This window comes from Barbus barbus (genome assembly GCF_936440315.1).
Source record: "Barbus barbus genome assembly, chromosome: 24".
NCBI lineage: Eukaryota > Metazoa > Chordata > Actinopteri > Cypriniformes > Cyprinidae > Barbus > Barbus barbus.
The window spans coordinates 19,761,787-19,788,109 of NC_136752.1; the positions used below are offsets into that span (position 1 = coordinate 19,761,787).

A 26,323-nucleotide genomic window follows, 5' to 3' on the forward strand; every position below is an offset into this window, starting at 1 on the left:
TGCTTACAATATGAGTAACTCGCTTTTATGGTGATGTGGGGTTAGAGAATTATGCTCTTATGAAGCAACTCATTTTGGAGATATCAAAGATAATGAGACCATGCCATAAAACTAAACTGATACTAAACTGTTCTTAATAGTGGATTAAAAACACACTTGTATTTGCAATTCATCAAATAAAGATAAATAGTGCGTAACCATTCTAAATCCATTAAAGCATCAAGCTCTTAAACAGAAAAGGTGGTGAAAAACAAAAAAGACAGCATTAGATATAAAATATTTATTTTACAGCATGATTTGTCCTGGCAAAAAAAGAGCATTTTCCTCATTTTTAAGTTTGATCATGTAAACGGGTGATCTGTCAATTACTTTACATTGAACAAATGAGTCTGTTCCAAACAACTTACACTAAAAGACCTAAAATTACAATCCATTATAACAATTACAATATGTAAGCTATTCAAGAATATTGTTCTTTTGAGAGTTGCATTCTAATAGTCCTGTGAAACCTAAAGCGTTACAGTCGCAAATTCATGTGATAATCCTACGCGAGATTGGCAGTAAATGCTACAAGTTACCACTAGAAGCAACTACTCATAGTTACAGTTTAAAAATGGAACATTAAAAGTGTGTAAAAGTCGCTGAAAAGTTACTCCAGCTTCAGTGCCACCATATACAGTATGTCCCTTTATCACAAAGAGCTAGTTATAAGACGTTGTTTTTAAATCTTACAAATATCTCACATTCTAATCATAGAAACATATAGCAGAAATACAAAGACACCATCTGTGTGGAAAACAATAGATGGCAGAACAGTATACAAACGTTTGCAAAACATTGCTCCCTGTTTCAAGGATGAGTTCACGCATGAGACAAAGTAAAGTTAAGAAAGACAGTTTCTTTTATTTACCTTGGCTCCACATTTAAGATAAAATAGTATTCTATACCTAACATTACAATCAGCATTCTTGCCCTTGACTCACTAAACAAAAGCACTGAAACTTACATTTGGGAGCCACAAGGAAATTGGAAAACACCTTAACTGGGAAACTCCATGTTTACTCATCCAGTCAACCAAGTGAGTTTTATTGTGCGCACATGATTTCCGTGTTTCGCTCTGACTTAAGCACAGTTACTGAAACGGTTTAAAAAAAAAATGGAAATCAGAAACCAAAACCAGATACACTGCAACCAGCTATGAGATATGATTCACTTGTATACACCTGTTGCACTTATGTGTCTGTGCCATCTACATCCTAAACCCTCATTTTTTTTCCATGATTGTTTTTGTGTTGGCAATAGTAACTAAACTTTTGAATCAGAACCAAGTCCAGCTACATAGTTCAAAAGCACATAAAATCCAAGAAAGTTTGTCTCATCCTGCTAAGAGTGAAATAGTAAAGCAGCAAGCTGGCATTATCACTCCTGGACTGTTGCGATGTCACTTGCCAGCGGATTTCGGGCACAGCAACACAATAATATTTGGCACTCCAACTTTCTGTAGCATTTTGGAAAACGGATGCTGCCAGCGCTGCCTCGGAGAAAAATATTCCCAACAGGACGTCCCATTTGTTCATTTTAAGGTTCTTCCTGCCTTCCAAAAGAGACTTACGAAGACTTATGAAGATAAGTAAGCAAGCAAATGATATCCTGCAGTGATCGAATAATAAACAGCGCTGTCCTGAGCGTGTGCTTTTACAGCGTAAAAGAGCTTTGTTTTGGGGCGTAGTTCATACTTTGGGAAAAGGGAGGGTTGTTATCAGAGCCGGGGGATCCGGGAATGGACCCTTCTGCCTGAAGCGAGTCCCTGAAGGGGGAAGGTGGAGTGAGCAGAGTCAGCTTACTCTGTGCCAACTCTTCTTCCACATCTTCCTCTTCCTCCTCCTCTTCTTGTGTGGCACTTTCACACAGAAACCCCTGAATGAGGTCGAGAGCTTCCAATTCTGAACCTTCCTCAGGGAACGCCTCCCCTTGAAGGGGAAGAGGCAGCTGATTAGCGGAAGATTTATAGGCAACAGGGCTCGACTTGTTGCCCGTGCCGATTACAAATTGGTCAAAATCAGGAACCGTAGATCTTAGAGTGTCCACCATTCCCCCTTGAGGACAATCAGTGCTGTGGTCAATTAAATTAGGAGGGGAATAGGAAGGTGGTACCCCTCCCTCGTGGGTTGTAGAATGTTGGGGACCCCCATCGTGGCCCTCGCTGAGGTTGTAGAGATCCTTGTTGTCGGGGTGAGAGCCGTTGGGGGCTGTGTTGAGACCAGCATCATATTCAGACTCGGGGGGTTGTGAGGCATTAGTTAGGGGTCGTATGACCGCCGTCTGACTCTGGCCGACCGCTTGCCTCCTCACATGCACAGACAGTCTGTGGAACACACTCGACCCCCTCCCCTGGGGTCTGGCACCTGATTCAGACCATGACACAGACTTTCCATTAGGACTATGAATGAAACAGAGACCCAACGTTATTCCCACGAAGACACGCCAGAATGCGACACAGAGACAGAGAAGAACATCACAGAAAAATGATCATTATGCATGTCATCATTCATACAATTCATACAATTATCAGCCATAAAACTCTCATGATTAGGGTTAGCACACAATGTGTAACTCAACATTGTTAATTCATGAAGTCTCTGACAGAAATCCCTCAAACATGCTAAGTGCATATCTCATAATGACCTGCTTACAGAGCATTATGAAAGCCACGATGGCTCATTCTCTGCCATCCCTTCTCTGCACTGCTCTGCTCAAACTGAACATCATGCAGTATGAATAAGGGCTTCAAGGAATTCCCCTCAGTTTCAGATCAACATGGCATTCGCTGTCCACTCTTAGTGTAATTAAGTTAACTGGACAGTAAGGCCTCAGAGCTGAAAGCTGCGTCAGAATCAAGGGGTGTTCACACTGACAAAGATTTGTAGCGGCAAAACGACTGGAAGTCATTTGTTTTTAACAAGGGGGTGCAGATTTTGGCAATGTGATGTGGGCGTGTCTGGTGATGCATCAAAACAGAGAAAAATTTACGTTTATGCAAATGAGCAGTGATGTGCCAAATAACAACAAGAGTCAAGTTTATGCAAGACATTTACATTTATGCAAATGACCAGTGATTACCAATGGGAGGGAAGTTTATGCAAAAGAGCGTTGACTTGATGAGGCGTCACCGTTAAGAGTATTTCACTTTTATGCAAATAAACCGTGACTCGATGCAGCAGCTACCAATAGGAGTGCAGTTTATGCAAATGAGCTGTGACTTCATGTGAAGAATACCAAGTGATTTGTCAAGTTAAGAAAAGTTTAAGTTTATACAAATGAGCAGGGACTCAATGTGTCAACTACCAATGGGTGTCAAGTTTATGCAAACATTTATGTTTATGCAAATTTGGAGCAAATCAATGTAGTAACCAGTGAATACCAACAGGAGTTTCGCTTATGCAGACATTTACTTTGACGCAAATAAGTAGTGACTTGACATAGCGAGTACCAATGAGAGGGAAAATTGCTACAAAAAATTACATTTATTCCATCCAGTAACAAGTCAAAGTTAAGAGTAGGTTATGCTTATGCAACGGAGCAATGACGATGCTCTATGACTTGTGTAATCTACAAACAAATAATACTTCATGTTTATTTTAATGTTATGAGGTTACTTTTTAGTAGCCAGATTGCTCATTAAAATCTTAATTTTGCCTGGAAAACATCTAATTTGTGATCAGACTTTCTAAAGCCCACCATCAATGTTGAAGCATCCAGCAGTAAGAACGTCAATTATCACGCAACATCACAACGACAAAATCGCTATCAGTGTGAACGGGGCATTAGAAGGGAACTGGATATGGGAGCTACAGCCTCTGCGAGAACAGGGTTTAATTTTTTAGTCAGGAGAAGGTTTGACATGGGGGAGGAGGCACACTGAAAAGTGGGTTAATACTGAGGAGGAGAGAGGGACTAAGTGAATGGGTAGTTTGATGAAAATTAGGTTTTGGACGAGGATTCAGCACAGATAGAGGACGACCGATAGTGTCTGGCTCTAGCTACATACATACTCTTGGTTTGCAGCAGGTAGAAAAACATGGGAGAGACAACTCAAATACACACACATGCTAGAAAGAACACTTTCAGAGCTATCGCTGCAGTCCAACTTGGCGTGCTACTGAGAAAGAAATACTATTATTTTATTTCCATACGTTTCATAGCCTGCATGTGCATTTAGCTGATATTTCAGAAATGTGACTCAAACCTATTATTATCTGTCACTCACTTGGTGCTGCCGGTTGCGTTGTTGTTGTTCTTCTTCCTCCGAAACATGTTGAGGATGGTGTTGCTCTGGCAAGGAGCTGCCTTCCCGTCGCCCACATGCATACGAACCACGTCTGAGGTCGTAAAGGCGCTGCGTACATTGCGCTCGGGTTTGGCGATGATGATGTACATCTTGGGTGAGAACATGCAGCCCAGTGCTACAGTAACACTGAGACTGACAGAGAAGGAAGTGGTGATGATCTTGTAGTTGGAGCCGAAGTAGATGGGCACAAAAGCCAGCCAGATAATGCAGGTGGTGTACATGGTGAATGCGATGTACTTGGCTTCGTTGAAGTTGGCAGGCACGTTGCGGGTCTTGAAGGCGTAGTAGGTGCAGCTCATGATGAGCAGGCCGTTGTAACCCAACGGAGCCACTACGCCCAAGTTGCTTGTGTTACAGATGAGGTACACCTCCCTGATGCTGGGGTAGCTCTTCACCGGCTCGGGGGGTTCCAGCACGATCAGCGTAACCACCACGGCCAGCTGGAGACTAATCAGGATGAAGGCAATTACCACCTGTGCCCAGGCACTCATGAAGCGAGGCTTGCGTGTGCAGATTTTCTTCTTGCTGCCAGCCAGGATGCGTGCAATGCGGTTGGTTTTGGTTACCAGAGCGGAGTAGCACATGGCAGAAGACAAGCCCACTAGAACGCGCTGCAGGTAACAGGAGACCACATTGGGACGTGCGATGAGAGTGAAGGGGCAGATGTAGCCAAGGAAGATACCCGCCAGGATGATGTAGCAAAGCTCACGACTGGAGGACTTCACCACCGGCGTGTCACGGTACTGCATGAAGACCAAGGTGACGAACAGAGTGACCAGGATACCGAAGCAGGAGAACACCACTGCGATGATGGACTCTACGCTGCTCCACTCCAGGTATTTGAGCGGGAGTGGCTTGCATTCTGAAATAAAACAAGCAGATGGGAAGTCAAATTGGATGGAAAATAAATGAAGAACAGGCCAAAAAAAAAAAAAAATTTCAGGATTGTCAGACTTCTGGATATGTCAGTCTTCTTGGCAAAGATTGTATGTTGTCATCATGTGGTTTATGTACTATGTGTATGAGTTTTAATGCCTTAACATAGTTTTAAGGGTCAGTGGCATTTAAAAGTATGCAAATCTTTAAAAAAACAAAAAAACATCGGTTTCATATGGTATTGAAAAATTATTTTTCATTTTCATGAAAAGTATTATTGTAATTAGGTTAAAACTGAATTATGGTGTAACCATATTTTCCTTACATTTGGAATACCTATAATAATATGAAGCTTTTAAATTTTTCAAGGTAAAATTTTTTTTTTTTTTTTCACAAATATTGCAAATGAAGATCGTATTTTTTAAAATAATAAGCAGTGAAGCAGTAATGATGCTTCTTTCTTCATAATGATTGAAAAGGATTAAAAAAGATCAAATTAAAAAGGTCTATTCAGGTCATTGTACTGTATGTATACAACCACTTTTTTTAATGCATTCATTTATACCGCAAGGATGCATTAAATTGATCAAAAGGTCCATTAAAGACTTTCACATTGTTTAAAAATAAAATTCTAATAATTGGTGTTCTTTTGAACTTTATGAATACAGGTTCCACAAAAAAAAATGCATTTTCAACTTTGATAATAAAATTCAGCTTTGCCATCAAGAAACAACTTATGTTTTAAATTATATTAAAATAGGAAACAGTCATTTTGAACTTTTAAAAAGATCTTCCTGACATCAAACTTTTCAACAGTGGCGTATGAATTGCATGTTTATTTATTTTTTAACAGAAGATCATTGATCCTTAAGCTTCATATGCCCTACTTTTGTGTGTATTTCTTTATATGGATTCTGAGCACTCTCATTCTTTATGACAAAGCCTTCTATACATTGTTGAATGGTCCCTTTCTCTCATTCACTATGACAGAGCTTTTTCTCTATCTCAAATCAGTCTGTCTCTCCGGTAATCAGAATTCCCTGTTGCTGCTCAGGTTCCGTGGTGAAACCGTTGAGCCTGACACACGGCTGCTGGGTACTAATGGGATTCCAACCTCACCGTTATCCAGCTCTACTCGTTGCTGCAAAGAGCTGTCAAAATAACGCGCGGCTCACAGCCCAGAGGGAGAGAAAGTGTTGGGTGTTGGGTAAGGAGGATGCGAAGGGCATAGAGAGGAGAGGAGCCAAAAAGAGATATGGGCTGAACAGAATCTAAAGCATAAACATTGGTGGAATACAGCAAATATAGATTGAGATATTCTCAATGAAATACTGGTCAAAGTTTTTAAATGAAGAGGTATTTTAATGGATGTGTGGATAATTAGGAGGATGAATGAAATGTAAATAAAGTCTTACCTGCCAGTTCATCATCAGGCCACCAGCCCAGTTCACAAGCTCTGCATGTGAACTCATCTTGAACGTATTCATTATCTTTACATGTAGTGCAGATCCAGCAGCAACTCACTTCTCCTTTACGGATCACCTACAATCAGAAAAAAAACAGAAATTTTTACTATGATGCCCACTAAGGTAACACTTCACGATTCTACAAGTTTGATAAATTCGTAAGCTCAAATCAGTTAATTCATCTCACAATGTAGAAATGTATTAATGTATACTGTTTGTGTGTGTATTTATATATGCATAATAACTATACACAGAACACACATATACAGTACCCTCCAAAAGTATTGGAACAATAAAGACAAAATTGCTCTGTTGGCTGTGGAGCCAAGACATTTACAAATATGATTAAAAGATGAATATGAGACAGAACTACAGAATGTCACATTTTATTATTAGCCATTTCAACACAGATGTTTAACCAGCTAAGAAGTTCAGCACTTTTAGAGTTTCATCCCCCTATCTGATGTGAGCATAAGTATTGGAACAGTTGCCTCAAAGGTCTTTCTAAGTGATCAGCTGTGTCCGGTTGCATTAATTCTTCAGATATTAAAAGCAGGGAATGTGTCGTATCAGTTATATTCATTACTTCTGTATTCTGAATCTTGCATTCGATGATGACACACACAAACCAGGATAAAGATGAGGGAGCTAACTTTGAGAGAAAAGCAAGCAATTTGGATGCTAAAAGAAACGAGAAAGTCAATTATAGCTATAGCAAAAACAAAGAGCATGGATAAATCAAGAGTTTGAAAACCACCAGCGACACCAGCAACCAACAACATCCAGAAAGCTGGGGTGATGCTCTGACAATCTACTGTCCTCAGGAGACTTTGACACAGAATTACAGATGCTACACAGCAAGATGCAAACCTCTGACCAGCACCAAAAATAGAAAGGCAAGATTAGAGTTTGCAAAAAAGCACAAAGGTGAGCCAGAAGAGTTTTGGAACTGTGTTTATGGACCGATGAGACAAAGATGAACCTTTATCTAAGTGACGGGAAAGCAAAAATGTGGAGAAAAAAGGGAACTGCAAATGATCCCAAGCATACAGCCTCATCTGTAAAGCATGGTGGAGGTGGTGTCGTGGCATGGGCATGTATGACTACCTCTGGAACAGGCCCTCTCAACTTTACTGATGACTTAATGTATGATGACAGTAGCAGAATGAATTTGGAAGGGTACAAAACCATCTTGCCAACCAATATTCAAGAAAATGCCACCAGATTCATTGGGAAGTGCTTCATATTGCATCAGGACAATGATCCAAAACACCCTGCCAGTTCAGTCAAGGAATTTATAAGAAGAAATGGGAAGTCTTAGATTGCCCAAGTCAATCTCCAGATTTAAATCCGATTAAACATGAATTTCACCAGCTGAAGAGGAAAGTAAAGGCAGAAACTCCCCAAAACAAGCAACAATTGGGATTGGCTGCATTAAAGGCTGGGAAAAGTATTTGAAAGGATGAGACCAAGAGTCTGGTGATGTCTATGGGTCACAGACTCACTGCTGTGATTGTGCGCAAGGGATCTGCAACTACATAATAGATTTTAGTCTTTTATATCTGCCTTATGTTCAACTGTCCCAATACTTATGCTCACATCAATGAGTGGGATGAACTCTAAAAGTGCTGTTCTTTTTATTTGGTAAAACATGTGTGTTGAAACGCTAATAATAAAATGTGACATTCTGTAGTTTTGTCTCATATTCATCTTTTAATCATATTTGCAAATGTCTTGACTCCACAGCCAACAGAGCAATTTTGTCTTTACTGTTCCGATACGTATGGAGGGCACTGTATATAGACCTAACTGTGTGTGTGTGTGTGTGTGTGTGTGTGTGTGTATATATATATATTCAGCTTTAAATATTTTTCAACTGGAAATACAATATATACATGATTATGATACATACACACCTTTATCTGTCCCTTAGAACACGGTTCGCTGCAGACGGATCGGACCATTTCAGTGCGGTTTGTCATGAGTTTATAATCACTGATGCTCAAGAGACCTTCATGCCACGACCCCACATTAATGTAATCATGGCGGCCCTGCTCCTCCACATACTGAAGATTCATAATATCATACCTTAGAGAGAAGAAAACGAGAGAGAGAGGGGTAATGATATGGGTGAATGAAAAAAAATAGGAAGAAAAAGAGCAAGTCTGTCATAATAAGTAGCTCAGTGCTGTTGAATCCTTGGGACTAGCAAGAGGCAGAGTTCACACTTTTACCATGTTCACACATCCAAGTCTCTCAACTTCGCATACTCCACCTGGGATATGAATCCACAACCTCCCGAGTGCTCAGTTCACTCATCCATACTAATGACACTCCCTAGCTTACAGAGGCAAAGTGTCAGAAGTGCACACATGTACACAGGGCAATGGCGGTCTTGGCAACGGTGGAGCTGTCATCTTTTGTTCGTGTATAGCCAGGGTGACAGGAGCTGACCGCATCAGGGTACTGGAGTGGAGAGGACTGAAGCATCTCCTTGAGACAGGCAATCTGTTCCACTCCAAGTCCATTACCATCTGATACGCACCTTTTTGCATGTGTTGGCAAGGGTGCCAAATCTAACCTGAGAGGGTGCGTGATCAATAGGTATTCAAAAATGTCACACTGGCCATTCGGGTACGAACTGTCATACTGACATTAAACTAGCTCGGTTTCAAAACCTAGTGAGCTGACTCGATACATTAGCAGTTTCCTTCCACTCACTGAAATGCCTCATCTGGAACACTCTGCATAGACAGCAATTCAACACACAATTGTGTGTGATGTTTAGGGTGGCCATAGGTCCTCTTTTTTTTGGACATGTTATATGGATGGGATTTCTAAATTTCCAAAAATGTCAGGATTTTGCCTTTGTTTTCATATTTGCTGAAGGTAAGGACTGAAAAGTAGAGTGCAGGCATTGTACTCAGCATAACTGAATTTATGAGGGCTGTAGAGAACATGTCAATAGGAAATCAAAGTCCAAACTTAGACACTTTAGGCAATTTAGATATCCTAGTCAGGACCAGGAAAAATAGGATATATGGTCACCCTAGTGATGTTAGCATGGTGCTAAGCTAACAGTGTAATAATTCAAGCATAAAACTACACGCGGTAATAGAATTTACTCTAAACTGTAACTAAACTGGTCTTATCCCAGCACGTGGTAGGGTTTGCAAGTTGGACTTGTAACCCGAAGGTCATGGGCTCGAGTCTCAGGTCCAGCAGGGATTGTCGGTGGGGGGAATGAATGTCCAGCACTCTCTCCACGACTGAGGTGAGACCCTTGAGCAAGGCACCAAACCCCCATTTGCTCCCCGGGTGCCACAGCATAAATGGCTGCCCACTGCTCCGGGTGTGTTCGCGGAGTGTGTGTGTTTGTTCACTACTCACTGCTGTGTGTGTGCACTTGGATGGGTTGAATGCAGAGCACAAATTCGGAGTATGGGTCATTGGCAACACACGTCACGTCCTCCTATATTTTTTCCGCATTTTCCACTATCTTTGATTTATTTTCATGGATGAATGAATTCATGGATTTCATGTTTATCTTGCTCTTCATGTTTATCATGTTTTTCTGTCTCCTGTCATGTTTATCTGTTCTGATACTGTAAAGCGACCTTGAGTTTGCAGAAAGGTGCTATATAAAATAAAATAAAATTTTCTTTCTTTAAACATTTCTGGGAATAACTATTCCATAAATGTCACATGTGAGGTTAAAACTGGGTTTCTAAATAGAAAGCATTATTAATTTGTCTACCCTTGCCTCCATAGGTAGCTTAATAGGTTTTAAAATAAAACACTAGTACATACAAAGTATCCTTGTAATTTACCTCCCAGGTGAGTCTCCATTTACATCAAAGTAGACTTCCTCCCCAGACACGCCACTAAAGGAGGTCTTCAGTATATAGTCCAGCAGCTTACTGCCATCAATGGGATCCATTGCCTCGCACAGGCCAACATGGTCTGGGCACAGCTCTTTATGCATATCATGAAGACCATGAGCCATCGAATAAATTGCATTGATCACAAAGCCCATCTTGCTGTCCTGGACATAGTTGTCTTTCAAGCTCTCATTTCCTGTTAGGAAAAAAAAATTAAACCAATATGAGCAAGATTAAAGTGAGGACTATAGTCGTATTTGTGCCACTCTGCCTCCATCCATCCAGGATTTGTGTTTTTTAAGTGTTAATCTATTGAATTTGTTGGCAATTTAGCAAATAAAAAATTTGGATGCTGGATGAATTAAATTACCCTGAAAAACTAAGTACAGCCAGAGGCTCTGTGCTGTCAAAATACAAACCAATATATTTGCAAATTTCTGATTATTACAGAGTGACTAAAGGCATAATGTCACTTATCTTAATGTAACATATAATTGTATGCCCCTAATATTAAAATATGATCACATTTAACACACTGAAGAGACTGAATAAAGGGAAGGAGAGTCCTGCTGGCAGGCTGGCAAACTACATGCTTTCATTGAATTTCATGTCTTAGCACTGGCAAGCCACTGGACACAAGCCATATTCATAAGCCAGCTGATGGAAAAGCCATTCCAGTGCTACATATACATTCAAGAGTGATCAGAAGCAAAAACCATAGATTCATTAAATATAATTATAATTTAAATGCAGTTCCTGGAACTGCACAAGCTTTGCTCTACAAAAAAAATATTTTCTTAATCAGTATTTTTGTCTTGTTTTCCCAGTAAAAAATTCCTTAAAACATCCATCCTTAAAACAAAATAAATTCACATGAAAAGAAAAATTGCTATTTAAAAAAAAAAAAAAAACATTAAATTTATTTCCCTAATCCCTACCCAATTAGTCTTTTTTTTTCTTGTTTTAAGCCTAAATTATCAAAATTTAGTGATATTTATGCATAAAACAAGACTTGCCAATGGGGTAAGAGTTTTATTTTAATTTTATTTGAATTCAATTAGTTTTGCTTTTCAGGTACATTTGTTTTAATTTAAGGATGTGTAGATATTTATCCTTGAAAAAAGACAAAAATATTGATTCAGAAAATTATTTGAGTGGCAGTGACTAAATCAACCAGGTGAACTCTTCACTCTCACACACATGCAGACAGTGTGGGTACCTTGTTACACTGTGATTGTGTCTTTTCTTTGCACATTCACACAGTTTCTCACACACACACTTTGTGACGGCTTTCTTCTTGTGCAACAAGCTTCTCTTGTGCTCTCAGTGCCATCAAGCCTACCCTACAAGCAGCACAGAAAAGCTGGACTGATATCTTGTTTTGGCAGCATACTGTCTGACTTTGCTTGACTTTTGGGCTAAATTGAAGTCTTGCAGAGATACAGCTCATCAAAATTTTATGATCGATATCAATCTGATGCCTTTCCAAGCCCATGGTCAGGATAAAACCATAAAATATAAGAAAAAGAACAGCGTCCATACCAATCTTTCAGATAAATGTTCATAATATTTTTCAGGATAAGTATATTTCATAGAGGGTCTACAGTGTTTTATAATGACAATGATGAAACTAACTGATGTTTTTCTGTAATTGTTTCATTTCCCCTCTTCACTCTATGCGATACCTCTCTGAACTGCACATCATCTTCATAACTGAGAATAGCTCTGCCAATCAAAGAAGGCAAACACAGTCCAACCTATTGTGCTGTCTGTTGCCATAGTGAAGTGCTTCTTCAGTGCAGGTATCATAACATCATAATGTCTCTCATCAACTCTCACTTACCACCACGAGGGTCTTTTAGAAGAAGAGAACAATAACAAACTATAAGCTCTTGTCACTTATTAAAAACAATCAAAAATTAACCTACATTACTACACAGATTTAATAGACTTTAGTGATCCAATTACATTACGATTATATTTGTTTTGGAGTGCAAAAGATATTCAACTATTTCTATGTGGACAGGCAAAGAGAAAAATTATTAGAAAAGCACAAAAGATGCGGGGGCACAGCTCAGTTTACCTATATCACCTTTAAAAGCGCCGACCAGAGGATAATTACATGAAAAAAAATGGAGGAAAATATACAGCGTTACCATTAATAATTCAATAAAATATCATGCATACAATATATTCCTATAAACTAATTAATTTATTCAGATAAACATCAGTTATGAAAAATAGCATACTGTCAAACTGACAATATATCATGAAAATTATATACTTGTATTTGTTCTTCTTTATTTGATTTAAAACTAATATTAAATGTTACTGATAGCTTACATACTCATATTGATATCATTTGAACAGCTTCTGGTTCTTTGTTTACCTGTGCAGATCTTCTGGTAGTTATGGTTCTCCTGAGGATGACCAGGAATGCGGCATTGGAAGCGGTACTGCCAGAACTCAGCAAACCATGGGTTCCTTGTGTTGGTGTCCAAACGCAGCTTCAGAAAGTAGTCATTAAATGACTGAACTTCTTCTGTTTGCAACTTCATTGTGATCCCACCATCTGCTTCCTGCTCATATCCTTCTACCACCTCATCACGATCTGCCCAGCCATCGCTTCAGTACAATAGAGAGAACATAACATGTCAGATGATAAGGAATCTGTGTCATAAAGATCCAGTTTCTTTGTATAAACACGGCTTTCATATTACTGCACACAAATGAGAGTCAATTTCACTTAAAACACCAGTGGGCACCAAAGCATTTCAGTTTTGGGCTGCATGCGCTTCTGTTTAGCTGTTTAACAGTTTAGGATTTTGTAAATGTATGGAAATTTTGAATTATTAACTTGAATGCTGGAGTCATTCAATTAAAAAGACAGTATGTCTTATGTTGTCATTTTTCACTTAAATTGTTATGTTGCTCTTATACATGTATTTATAATATAAATAAATGAATTTAAAATAGAAGCAATTATACTAGTGACTGCAGACTTTTGGACCTCCATTTTCTTTCTCTCCTCTTTCTCCACTCACATATCTCTCACAGTCAGCATTTTTTGCTTATTATGTTTTGTTATTCAGTTACTGCAAGTATGGCATGAATCCATTTCTTCATCATTCTCTGCTTGCCAAACTTCCCTTCTTCCGTGCACAGCAGAGGTCCTGTGGTATCATAGAGCAAATTAGACAAAATTACCTTTAGAGGCTTTGACCTAAAATACATCTCCCTAAACAGCTTTGCACCCCACAGTAGAGCAGAAAATGGCAGAGATTAGATAGAGCAGAGCTCTACAGAGAGTTTTATTACCTCTATGAATAATGAATGAGCTGAAGCGCAGGTAGAGATTCACTGTGCTGCTATGATAGGCAGATGTCGCAGTGTCCTGAGGCTGAAGACAGGCTAACTAGAGCAGCAATGGCACATACTGTAGGAGGACAGGAGCTGTTTGATTTCATCACGGCTCAATCCATCCCTAATTCTCTGCTTAGATTCATCTCAACATGTTCACCTTCCCCACATCACTTTCGATTTTCTCGCTTCTTGCATCCTCTCAGTGCACACTTGCTATTATGCTTGGTTTTTTTACCATTCCTACTCTTGTTTTCTTTTCTTCTCCCTTCTCTCCTTTCCTTCCCTCTCTTTTTGTCCTTCGTTTTCCTTTAAGAAAATAAAATATATAATATAAACATGAAGTCAGCTAATAGGCTAACGTAGTTATCAAATGCATCACAATAACAGTTTCCATTTCCTTTTGACTGAAAACTGACTCAGTTCAGTAAGGGAGTCAGTTGTGAATCTGATTCAAATTGCTAACTCAAGGCTGTTTTGTGAATCTTTTCAACTGACTCATTAAAAAGAACTGGTTCATAAGAGTCATTTGTTTGAATCAAACATCATTGCGTGTGCTGTGTACTTGTTGCGTGCAGGACACATTAAAGATCTAAAGATGTAATTAACTAACCTCACTATGATAAACGGCATATGGATGCAGACAATGTTGAGCAATGGTGACTAGATGCTCTGCTTTTTTGGTCCTCCTGTCTTTTCTTTTCCTATCCTCGGTTCTCTCATTACTCATTCAAATCCAGTATATTGTGCATGTGTGCTCTGGTTGACTGTTGCTCGATCTTCTCTAGAGGACTGAGTAAGACAGTGCAGGCTTAGGCTGAGGCCCATTAGAACTCATCCAGAAGCCTTTACTAATTCATGGCGCTCCAGTTAGCAGCAGCCTGGCTCTGTGTTTCACAAGCAGTATTGCTGCTGTGAGCCCCCATCACACCTGCTCTCGCTTGCCCCACACCAGCTTTCATCTACCTCGATTATTCTCCATCTCACACACATGATGAGCCTTTGTCATGTCCTCTCTGCATGTCCCTTTTCCCCTCCTGAACACCCCAAATCAGTCCATTCATACCCAAAACCTTTCAATGTCAGCCTCTTTTTTAATAATCTTTGAATTCACATGGGACAAAACTTGAAAACTTGACTAGTGACATGAAGTAAACAGTGTAGAATCAACCTCTTAAACATTACAACAGCAGTCTGAGCACAAACAAATGTGCTTGAAGTCCTATGGGACGTGGTGTAATACAGTTCCAATGACAGGGCTGCTGGGATGCCTGCAGGCTTTCCTCGCTCTAATGTAGTTTCGCTGTAGCTGCTTGAACCTTAAAGACTTGAAAGTGACCTCAGAGCGCCTGTGAAGCACTGCAAAAGACTGGCAGGTCAACATAAATAGGTTTATATCTGTAGAGTCTATAATATTAATGCTGATTCAAACCAGCTACCTTGCTTTCTAGGGTTGTTTTTGTGCCAAAATCTAACTGAAACAGTATATATTTCTCTCTTCCTGCATCTTTTCTCTCCCTTCTTACAGTTCCATCCCAAGTTTAATGAACTGATTTTACAGCCAAATTTGGGAACTTCCCATATGCAGACATTTTGAAAACCTGTTAAAGTCAGTCTCTCACTCTCTGCTCACCCTCATGACTAATAAATCTTTTAATACGTTCAAAATGGAGGGCTAATGAGAAAAGGATGTTTCCTGAGAATTAGCCTCCGCGAGGCTTTACAAGAGCGGTTCTCTTACAAAACCGCAATATCCGCAGATGATAACTTCTACAAGGAGGTCACAGGCAATCATGCAGTACCGAATGCACTGAAGAATGCTGAATCCAATTCTACACATTACTTGAGGAGAAAATAACCTCAGAAGAAAAGCTATTTGGAGAGTTCAAGTGCACCTTTGAGTAAATGACCCACTTAAATACAAATGTGGGAAAGAATTGTGCTAAAGCCATAAGGCAAGTTCAAAACATAAACCATAAAGGGTTACACAAGAAGCAGAAGTGAAGCCAGGACCGAGTTCAAGGACGTGATGCTTTTAAAAAAAATTGTATTGTTGAAATCAGATAAAATGAGGTCAAGCACTTTAAGTCAGTTTATCATTAGCAATGGTTGCAGGGTTATAATATGAAACAGACGTCCTTTTCCAGTTTGATTAGTGTATTTTAAAATTATTTATTGAGAATTGTAAACAAATAATAAATTACAAGAAATGCAATTGTGTTTTGACATATAATTACGCCTCTTAGAAATAGTATTTCAATCTTATATTTCTACAAACAATTACCTACTTTTCAATTATCAGTTGTTAATTTTACAATACCATGGTAAGACAGTTGTCATTTTAACATTTAAGATCATTAAAAAGGATCATGTGACACTGAAGACTGGATAATAACTGATCACTTAATAATTAATGGATAATTGTAATGTAATGTAATGTAATGCATGTAATAGACTGTACAGTTTTTATGTAACAGGCTAAGGTTATAATAATTACATAAATATTATTAAATTATTTAATTATTAAATATTATTAAGCAACCACCTAAACAACCTTGCTACTGTATAGCAAAAAAAAAAAAAAAAAAAACTTAGAACACTAATAAACTACCCACATTAGTCTATCACCGTGGTGTGAGTTTTGCAGATGAAGAAACACTCAAATTCTCTTTTCTGAAAATATATATTTTTCCTGTTCTTTTAACTGAATGTGTAATGAGAGGCAAGGAAGAGTTTTTGGAGGAAAGTGCAAAAGGATTATTGGGACTGGGAACACAGAAGCCACTAGGGGAGGAAAGTGCTGCCATTTAAACATTTAATTTGGATTCCTGACAGTGCTTGAGATACAGCTGAAATACTGAGAAGCTGATGTTGTTTTTCTGTCCTGAGAGCCATACTATGTGCCTATGAACATATCTCTGGGGCACATACTGTATGGGACTCTAAATAAGGAGTAAAAAATATAGCGGGAAAGAACCAAGATCATTAAGAGGCAGAAGCAAACACAGTGCCCAGTGTTGCCTAACAACTTCTGGGGAATCCAGTGCAATAAGCTTTGAAGAGAAGCTGCCCGTGAGACTGAAGATGTTGATTAGAAATTACAAAGTCAATGTTTTTTCTGCTGCTGTGGAAAATTACATAGCCTGGTTTTGGGCTGGCTATGAATAAACAAAGCAGAGGAGAAGAACACCTGGACCTCATCCTCTTTTTCACAGAAGAGCTCTCCAAACATACTATCTCTCTCTTTTTCTTAATCACTCTCTCTTTCTCTATCTCAGATACACATCATCAACTGTCTTGGCTTGAAGACTTGGACTCAGATTATCATGACAATGCAAGACGTGTTTTAATGAATAAATCTCCATTAGTTCCCAAAAGCGGTTTTGCTGTCTGTCTCTCCTACTCTCTCCTTTCCTCTCAAACATGTACTGATGAAACACACGTTCATTTCTATTATCCAGCTGAAAACTGAATGAGACAGGGTCATGCAAATACGAAAATAGATGAAAATCCAGACTCCAGACACAATGTTTTGACCTAGAAAGTCTGTTAGCTGAATATGATGGCCTGCCTGTGATTGTACATGGGTGGGCTATAGATGTTGCCTTGATATAGATTAAACAAGATAGCTGCTACAATTCATTTCCAGATCTTCAAGTCTGCAAGGATTCCGTCCGAGAATATTATCCAGTGTTGCTCTGATTTTGCTGTCAGACAGTTTGACTGATCAGATAATAGCCTTTGTAAATCAAACCCAGAACTGTGCAGAAAGTGTGTGTTTGATCGTATGATGAGATCTTAAAACACTGGTTACCCATTTGTCTATCCGCTTAGAGATATCCGAGGGGTCTTGTATCATCATTAATGGGTTTCTTTTGCGATAATGACTAGCTGACTGAACATTATTCACCTTAATTATTCAGCAATCGAATTTGGTGAATATTAGGGAAACATCGAACTGCTTGACCAATTGACCAAATTGACCATATGCCACGACTCACTAATTAGAAGTATTCTCAAGAATAAGCAGCAAATAAAGTAGCAAATAAAGAATACAATATTTCATAGGGGCTAATGGGGACCAGTATCTTATTGTAGTATTGATTTTTTTAATTAGCTTATTTTTATATTTTCAGATTTAATTTTAGTAATTTTGTTATGTGCATTTTTATTATTATCATCAACTATTTTGCCAAGGCAACATTTCTAAACACTTTTTTTTTTTTCATTTTTCATCAAGTTTTTCATTTAATATTTATACTTCTTATATCTTATTTCCACTTTATGTCCATTACAGAAAATATATATATTCTGCTCCCCCTCTATCTACTCTATATTATCTTGATACGAAAACACTCAAATAACATATGGCACATTCTTAATTTCCAAGTCACAAGTGATTGCATGATGCACTGTCGAGGGACCAAGGATCATCTTTTGCTTGCCTACTGGTTATTTGGCATCAGAAACATTTCCTGAGAGGCTGTGAGATTGAATATTTAATACCCAGCCCACAGCATTTTTCCATCCCTATCTAAAAACAAGTGACCACCCTCTCTGGCACACGCACCCAAACATAAACTCAAACACTCACAGCACATAAGACAAAGGCAGGAGGCAGTTTCCAGGGATTTGTGAGCCAGCTACTGACTCACAAATTATTCATTAGTGGTGAAAAGTGTGAAAAGCGCCTCTGTTCACAATGTCCATATTTAATCTCATCTGGTTTCCCTGGAAACTTGTGTATTCAGTAGCAACACTTTTATTTCCAAGCATTCCAATGTCTACTCTTCATTTGCCATAATATGAAACACATACATAGGCAGTTAAAGCAACATATAAAATGCACTAATAATTATTCACGGTATTAGAATCACATTTGCTTATTTTGCACACAATATGCAAAAGCATCAAAGATGATTCAGTTGTGATATAACCATGATCAAGACAGTGTGGGTGTCATTTTGACTTCTTTGCCCTCTGTCTCTTCCAGAGCTTGCCATTTATTCCTCTGACATGATCGAACATGGTCAAATTATTTCTAAGCATAGTGAGTGATGTGGTTTCTCCTGCCCTGAAACAGAACGATTTTCAGCCTTACCTTCCAATTAGCTGGAACTCTCCAGAAACCCCACGGCGCCGCATGGCCATCAGCAGGCCACGGACAGTCATTCCCTCACAAAAGCAGACAACCACACGGGCTTTGGGCAGACGCTCCCGCAGTTTCTTAAGCAGACGGTCAAAGTGCTTTTCTACAGCATTACTGTATATCTTATCAGAGTGGGCGATACATAGACCCTCCTCGGCGGCCAACTCCTTAAAGGCCTCCATGCCACTCTCTCCATAGTTACCTGTGTTCAGACACAAAATGTAGGATGATTAATAAAGGATAAGCTAACACTCATATGAAACTAGAGCAGCTTTAATCAAAGACACAGAATGGAGGATGGATTACCGCCACTGATCCAACACCTGTCAGACCAGTCAGAGCCCAGGATAAGAAATGGATGATAGTTGACTATGGAGGACACAAAATGACAGGCAACTGAAAAACATGAAATGGAGAAATGGTCACCACCATTTTGGACACAAATGGCGTCATACAGTTAGAATGAAAACACAAAATAAAAATAAATATTTAAATCTCATATAAATGCCTTTTTGGAATACAGGATTCTGAAAGGTTGATCACAGCATTCTGTAATCAAATATTTTTGTTTAATAACCGATAAACAGCAACAGATTTTCTACATAGCTTGCTTATTCGCCATCATATGATTCCAAACCATTATAATTTCAGGACACAATGAAAGTCAAATGCTGTTTTGTACCCCATTGATTTCAACTGTATAGACGAAAACAGTTGAAACATTCTTCAAAAACATCAACATTAGGGTGACAGAATTTTCATTTTTGGGTGAACTATCCCTTTAAGTAGCTCATATCCCTCTTCTTCTCATATTTCACAACCACATGTTTATTTATTATGAAAACAGCCAAAGTAATGAATCTCTTCAGAGTGATTCAAGACCTGATCACCCCGTCGGGGTTTATTTTACGGTAAGGACCGGCTGACTGAACATTATCCTTTAATTATATTCCACAGGCATTGTACTGTAACTAGACAAGTAGGACACCAATAATACTTGGTGGTGCTCTAGAGAATTACTGCAAATTACCATAATAGATCACTTGAACACACTGTATCCTTTTCAAAATATTATATGAATCAGAAACGGGTCCGTACAAAAGCTGCAGGCTCACAATGGTACACTTAAAACATCTTCTGTTCCATCCTACGTCTGGGCTGCCAGGCGAAATTTACATCTTATTGTGCAGGCAGCAGAGGTCACTGCTGTTGACTGTGCTCAGGAGAAGAACAGTGCTACTGTCTAATCAGGAAAGATGAGTGGTGTGTGGTCACTGATGACTGTCTGGAGGTCAGTCTCTGTAGTGTGGGTGTGCGGGTAACAATTTGAGCACATTCACAGTTCTGTGGCTCTCTAACAATTCTTTTTTACTCAGTTTCTCTCTTTCGTTAGGTTGTTTGGAACAACTGTATTTGCAGGTTTAGGTTTCATTACCAGTGTTGTTATTGTGTATGTTAACTAGCTAAACTGAAACTAAAACTATTAAAAAGTGTTTTTGGTAATTAAAATAAAGCTGACATAAAATACTACATAAAAGTTGATGACTAATGAATATCGATGAATTTAAACTAAAATAAAGGTTGATATATATATATATATATATATATATATATATATATATATATATATATAAAATGTTGATATTTATTTATAATTTATTTATTTATTAAATCATTTTAGCCTTCTTGCTTAGAATCACAATCATGTGGAAAAAACAAACAAAACAAAACAAAAAACAGACTTGTGAGTTAATATACTGAACTCAAATTAACTTCAAAATCAAAATATTATACCAAACACTCAGTTTTTTCATTCATTTCATGTCTTTGTTAGAGTATGTGAACCTACTTTGAAATAATTAAAATATACGAATTTCCTACAAATGAGAAGTACCACAAGCAGAGTGTTACATAAACCATTTTAATCTAATACTCAAAGTTCACTGCTCTGTTGTTTTGCTGATAACTAATTAGTGTGCTGACTTGGCTGGTTTTAGAGCAGAGGTCTTCAACCCTGTTCCTGGGGACCCACTATCCTGAAGAGTTTAGCTACAACCCTAATGTGAAGCGACCAATCAAGCTCCTCAAGACTGCTTGAAAATTGCAGGCAGGTGTGCTGAAGCAGGTTGGAAATAAACTTTCCAGGAGAGTGGGTCCCCAGGAGCAGGGTTGAAGACCTCTGTTTTAGAGGGATTTTTGGTACTTTTTTAGCTGCTCACACTGGGAGATCAGCCAAACCAGCTGAAGACCACGCTGGATGACCAGCTTTAACCAGTTAAAAGCAGAAGAGAGCTTTTATTTTTGTCTTTATATCAGTAGAACTCTATGTTTTCAAACTGGTGCCTGTTTAAATATGGCCATTAAAATTTCTCTAAACCAGACAGATGAATTTATATTTGGCTGGGTAATTAAGGTAATCAAAGATCTCTACTGTTACAATGAGCAACAGGCAGCAATGTCCGAGAGAGTTGTTGATGTTGTGTTTATGAGTCCAGTTCATGCCTGATAAACCATTACAGTCACTCCTGAGAGGGGAAAGTCATCTTACTACTTATTTATCACCAAACCAACAGAGCAGTGAACTTATTTTGCACACAATATAAGAATTATATTGCTTATTTAAAGGTGCCCCTTTACTTTAGGATATTCTGATTTTGAACAAATGCTTGTTAGAAGTAGGTAGATGTGAAATATGAAAACAAGGAGGACATCACTAATAAAATTGTAACTTAGCAGCAGTTACAATGTGTTTTATTCACTGAAGTATACCCTAAAGATGTTATAAACCAAGCATGTTTGACCTTATTTACTTTCAATTCCATCAGCTAGTGGAACAGAATTATAAAACTCTTATAAAAAGAATTATATATATATATATATATATATATATATATATATATATATATTAAAAAAAAAAACAGTTATGTGGCCCATGAGGACATAAATCATCTCAATGTGTGGTTTAACAGACAAGCTTTCCACCTCTGGAAATTTTATAAACAAATCACCAACTGAATTGAAAGTGATACACACAACAGTGCTGGAGGGAGCAAACAAAAAAAAGTGTGTGTGTTGTGGGCGAGAAGGGGAGAATAAATTATTACCCTCATTATGTATGGAAAAACTGACTGAGTCATTAAAGCATGCTTCCATATGCAAATAATCAAAGGTCTTTGGTCTACAACTCTAATGGGAGTGCATTACCATTAAGGTACATTTAAAGAGTGGTGAACTCATTATCTTCAAATGCAGAATTTCCAATTGTTTTTACTTAATTAAAAACGTTAACACTTAAATCCTGTGTGTTATACGTTCACGCTTTTATATTTAAAGTCAGACTTACACAACCTAATCTAATTCTGGCAACCTAGTCAAAGGGAAACTAGAGAGTGTTGCAACATGGAGTCTAATAAAAATGGTGAAATCCACGGTCATACCAGCACCCTCCTAAAATGACAGCAGAAGTCTGTATATTCTGTCTAAACCCTGCATATACTGTATACAAATAAAATTTCTGGCTTATAGTTTGATATGCAATCATGTTAAAGGATGTTAAATGACATAACAGTTTTAGCTTTAATCTACATGTTTGAAAAAAAAAAATAATAGAAATCTGGTCACAGCTGACCAAACAGTTAGGGCTGTAACAATGTTCTTCTACTAGACTCACAAATATTTCACATAACGGTACACTGTATGGGCTATATATGTGCACAACACCCACAATGACTGTTATGTTGTTTTTTTTCTACGAGTTGCATTTTCTATGCGTTACATTTATTTTGCTGTTTAGAATTAAAATGTTTCAAATAAAATTGGAGGGTTAATTTTGAAATGTTTAAAAGTAGATTCAATTCTGTCATCATTTACTCACCCTTATGTTGTCCCAAGCTTGTATGACTTTGTTTCTTTTGTGGAACACAAAAGCAGATAATTTTGAAAAATGTTGGCAAGAAAACAGCCCCATTGACTTGTACTACCCAATGTACTGTTGTTGATACAATAGAAAGTCAAATGGGAATCAGAACATTCTTATAAACATATATAAACATTCTTCATTTATTTATTTTTTTATTCTACAAAAGAAATGAAGTCATACATGTTTGGAACAACATGAGGGGGAATAATTAATGACATACTTATTTTTATTTTTTGGGGAGGACTATCACTTTAATGCATTTTTTTTTTAAATGCTCACGTTTTCCCATTTCAATTCATCCAGCAACTCTTTGTTCTTGGCATTACTTTACAAAATTTTGGGATAACTTATATATTTCTAAACTACTTTGAGTTACAGACTTTTTAAAGTGTTACAACAAACACAAAAGTGCTAAAACACTCCCCTTCCCTTCCTTACTAAGACACCTGCTCACATTAATTTATTAATTTACTCAGTTTAGGGATCATTTGAAGATTTCTAAACTATACAACCATTTTGAACAAACAAATGTGCTAATATAGGCTATATAGAAGTTTGAGTCAACGAGTGTTACAATACTCCGTGAAACCTGTATTCACATGACAGGCATTTACGTTGTTTAGAAAAGTTGTTTTAGGGTATCAGACTTTTAACAAAAGGAAGGGCAGGTTTCTGCCAGTGACTTACCCTCCGTGTGAACCGCGGACACGTAAGTCCAGTTGTAGTGTTTGACAATGTCGAGTATGGCGCGCGCCTGCAGCGTATCAGAGGGCACGACACGGAGGAAGTATTTGAAGAGAGTTTTGTCGCTCAGGTCTTTGCTGGTCGCCGAATAAGCGATCTGGGGGATGTTAAACAGCTGGAGGAGATTCTGCACCTGGATGGCCACCGAGCTGGAGCCCGGACCTATGACTCCAGCGATGGGCTTCTTGCTAGGAGGAGGCTGGTTGGAAGGGGTCCCGTCGATGCACCACTTAGATCCGTCTTTGTCGTCCCGAATAGAGATGAGAGAGTCTCGGATGAACTCGATGCTCTGCTCTAGCGCCACGGAAGAGTGCCAGCATGAGTCCCGGATCTCGCAGCCCAGAGTGATGTTGGGCAGCAGGTTCTGGTCGGAGTTAATGCGGTCAAGCGTATAGAACATCGCTTCCACTCGCTGGATGCCGTACTGCTCCCGCACGTCTCCGCATTTTCTCTCGGCCACACGCTCGGCGGACGGCTGGTGGTGCACGGAGAACAGCGCACCGATGATCACGTCGCCATCCATGCGGGCGACAGACCGGGCCGCCGGGCGCTGGGCCGCCGAACGCTTGTATATGTTCCCAAGCGCATGAGATGAGAGCGTCGGTAGAAACAGACACAGGAAAAGTGGAAAGTGTCCGCACGAGACCCAGGGCATCTTCAAGCGTGCCATGTTCCACATTGTGTGAGGGGCATAGTTTGCGAGCTTCTCGTGCCAGCGGTGCTCGTTTCTCTGCAGTCCCAGATTCAATTAAGGGACCATGATGTGCACGCGAGACCACATGAATGCGCCCAGACACCTGCTGAGAAAACATAACACAGAGTTAGTTAGAGAAGACAAGTGCATCTATTATAGAAGCGGTTTAAAAGCATGCATCCATTAAAGGTCAGTGCAACCTGTGGAGAAACGATGAAGTAGGGGAGTGATGTAACACAGGGTTAGTTATAACAGTTTACCCAATTAAAAATGACCTACATAGGTGAAATCACTGACCACCAACCTAAATCCTGAGATTACTGTTGTAAGACTCAGTAAAATATAAAAGATGGAACAAATAAAATGGGTTATGCTTGGTTCAGAATTTAAGTGTGATCAATGATAGAAGTGGTATATCAGCAGTTTTCCTTTCATCTGATACATAAAATCCACACACGCTTTTTATCAGCCAAAAACTAGAAATACTATTTCCAGGGGGTTGTAAAAATTTCCCATTTATTTCTTTCCAAAAGATTGCACAAAATGTGAAAGTGCATAGGCCGGGACTGTTACGCTTTTAGCAAATGTTTGATGCATTTACAGTTTTGAATTAAAATATTTAAGTTATAGGCCTACTAATATGGGGAGGGGTGGCATAACAATTATTTGAACAAGTACATTTGATTACCACACCACAATACGTGCACAAATTTTAAATGTTTTCAGTTGTTGTTAGAGCTCACCTAGTGGGGCAGTTTGTAACAACAGCACCCTTTATAACCCTTTTAGCGTTCATTTACATAGATTAAGAATAAGCTATATTCACAAACTAATTTTAGTAGCAGATGTAGGAATATTATATTAAAGTTTGAGACGCATAGCGGTCAAACATCAAGTTCAAATCAAAATACATATTATGCGCCGGTCACTTCAGAAGCTTTGTGTGAACTATGAAGACAAACTTACGTCATTTTTCATTCTATGCTAAATAATCGAACGAAAGACTCACTGGACGAAGAAACATGTAATGTCAGAATGAGCATCATTCCCAAGTTTTGTTGGGAGGTCGTCGTTTTCACGTCCTTGCAGGGACGATTTCAGCACCGCGGACAGCGCAGACAGTCCATGAAACTATAAGACGTGCCTTTGTAGTCAAAGCACAACTACTGGATGCAATGTGTTTGCACACAGAACCACAGATACTGCGTGTCCTCTCAAACCCCAATGCAACTATATACAAGATATACTTGTTTTTAGACAAATAAATTGCGCTCGTCTCACTAAAATCGTAATCCAAGTCTAAATTCAAAACAACTATTGTGTCATATGATGCGCAACAGCAAAGACACATGTCTTACATTCAGAATCGTTTCTACGCTTCTCTCGTTTCCATTCAGCATTTACAAGCATCAATGGCTTAATCGATTGCACTCAGTGACAAACGAGCCATGATTACAATGCAATGCCTCCTGTACTCTCATTGACTGACATTGCCGCACATCTGTCTGTACCTGTAGTTACCAAGAATACAAGCAACAATGGAAACATCTGCACAGGAATTCGATCAGTACGCACCTGAGTCAATGAGACATCGCTTTACTTCCTTCTGAGACAGCTGCTGCACTGATGATATACTTCAGTTATCGGTGTGCAGCCCAGCCAAAGGAGCTCTCTCTCTCTCTCTCTCTCTCTCTCTAACATTTTAGTGGGCGGGATCCACCAGACTTGGCTTGTTGTCAGTACAAGTCGTCAAATAAGTATATATCAAAGAGAACATACGATGTGGACTGATTGACGACTGATTGTCATAATAACCAAATGTCAATTATTTTTAAACAAATCACTACTTTTGTGATAAACTTGTTATATGTAGGTTATCGAAAAAT

General features: G+C 38.7%; 1 protein-coding gene across 1 annotated transcript; it reads right to left on the minus strand.

The window, feature by feature from the left end:
* Window positions 1-267: 267 nt before the first annotated feature.
* On the minus strand, window positions 268-24,422 carry LOC306844265 (metabotropic glutamate receptor 1-like; the record flags this gene model as incomplete). Its single annotated transcript, XM_079376262.1, has 8 exons — window positions 268-2,440; window positions 4,268-5,210; window positions 6,640-6,766; window positions 8,607-8,778; window positions 10,521-10,767; window positions 12,961-13,196; window positions 19,033-19,282; window positions 23,687-24,422. The coding sequence occupies 8 exons, from the start codon at window positions 24,420-24,422 to the stop codon at window positions 1,696-1,698; spliced, it is 3,456 nt and encodes a 1,151-aa protein (XP_079232388.1). The 3' UTR covers window positions 268-1,695.
* Window positions 24,423-26,323: the final 1,901 nt, after the last annotated feature.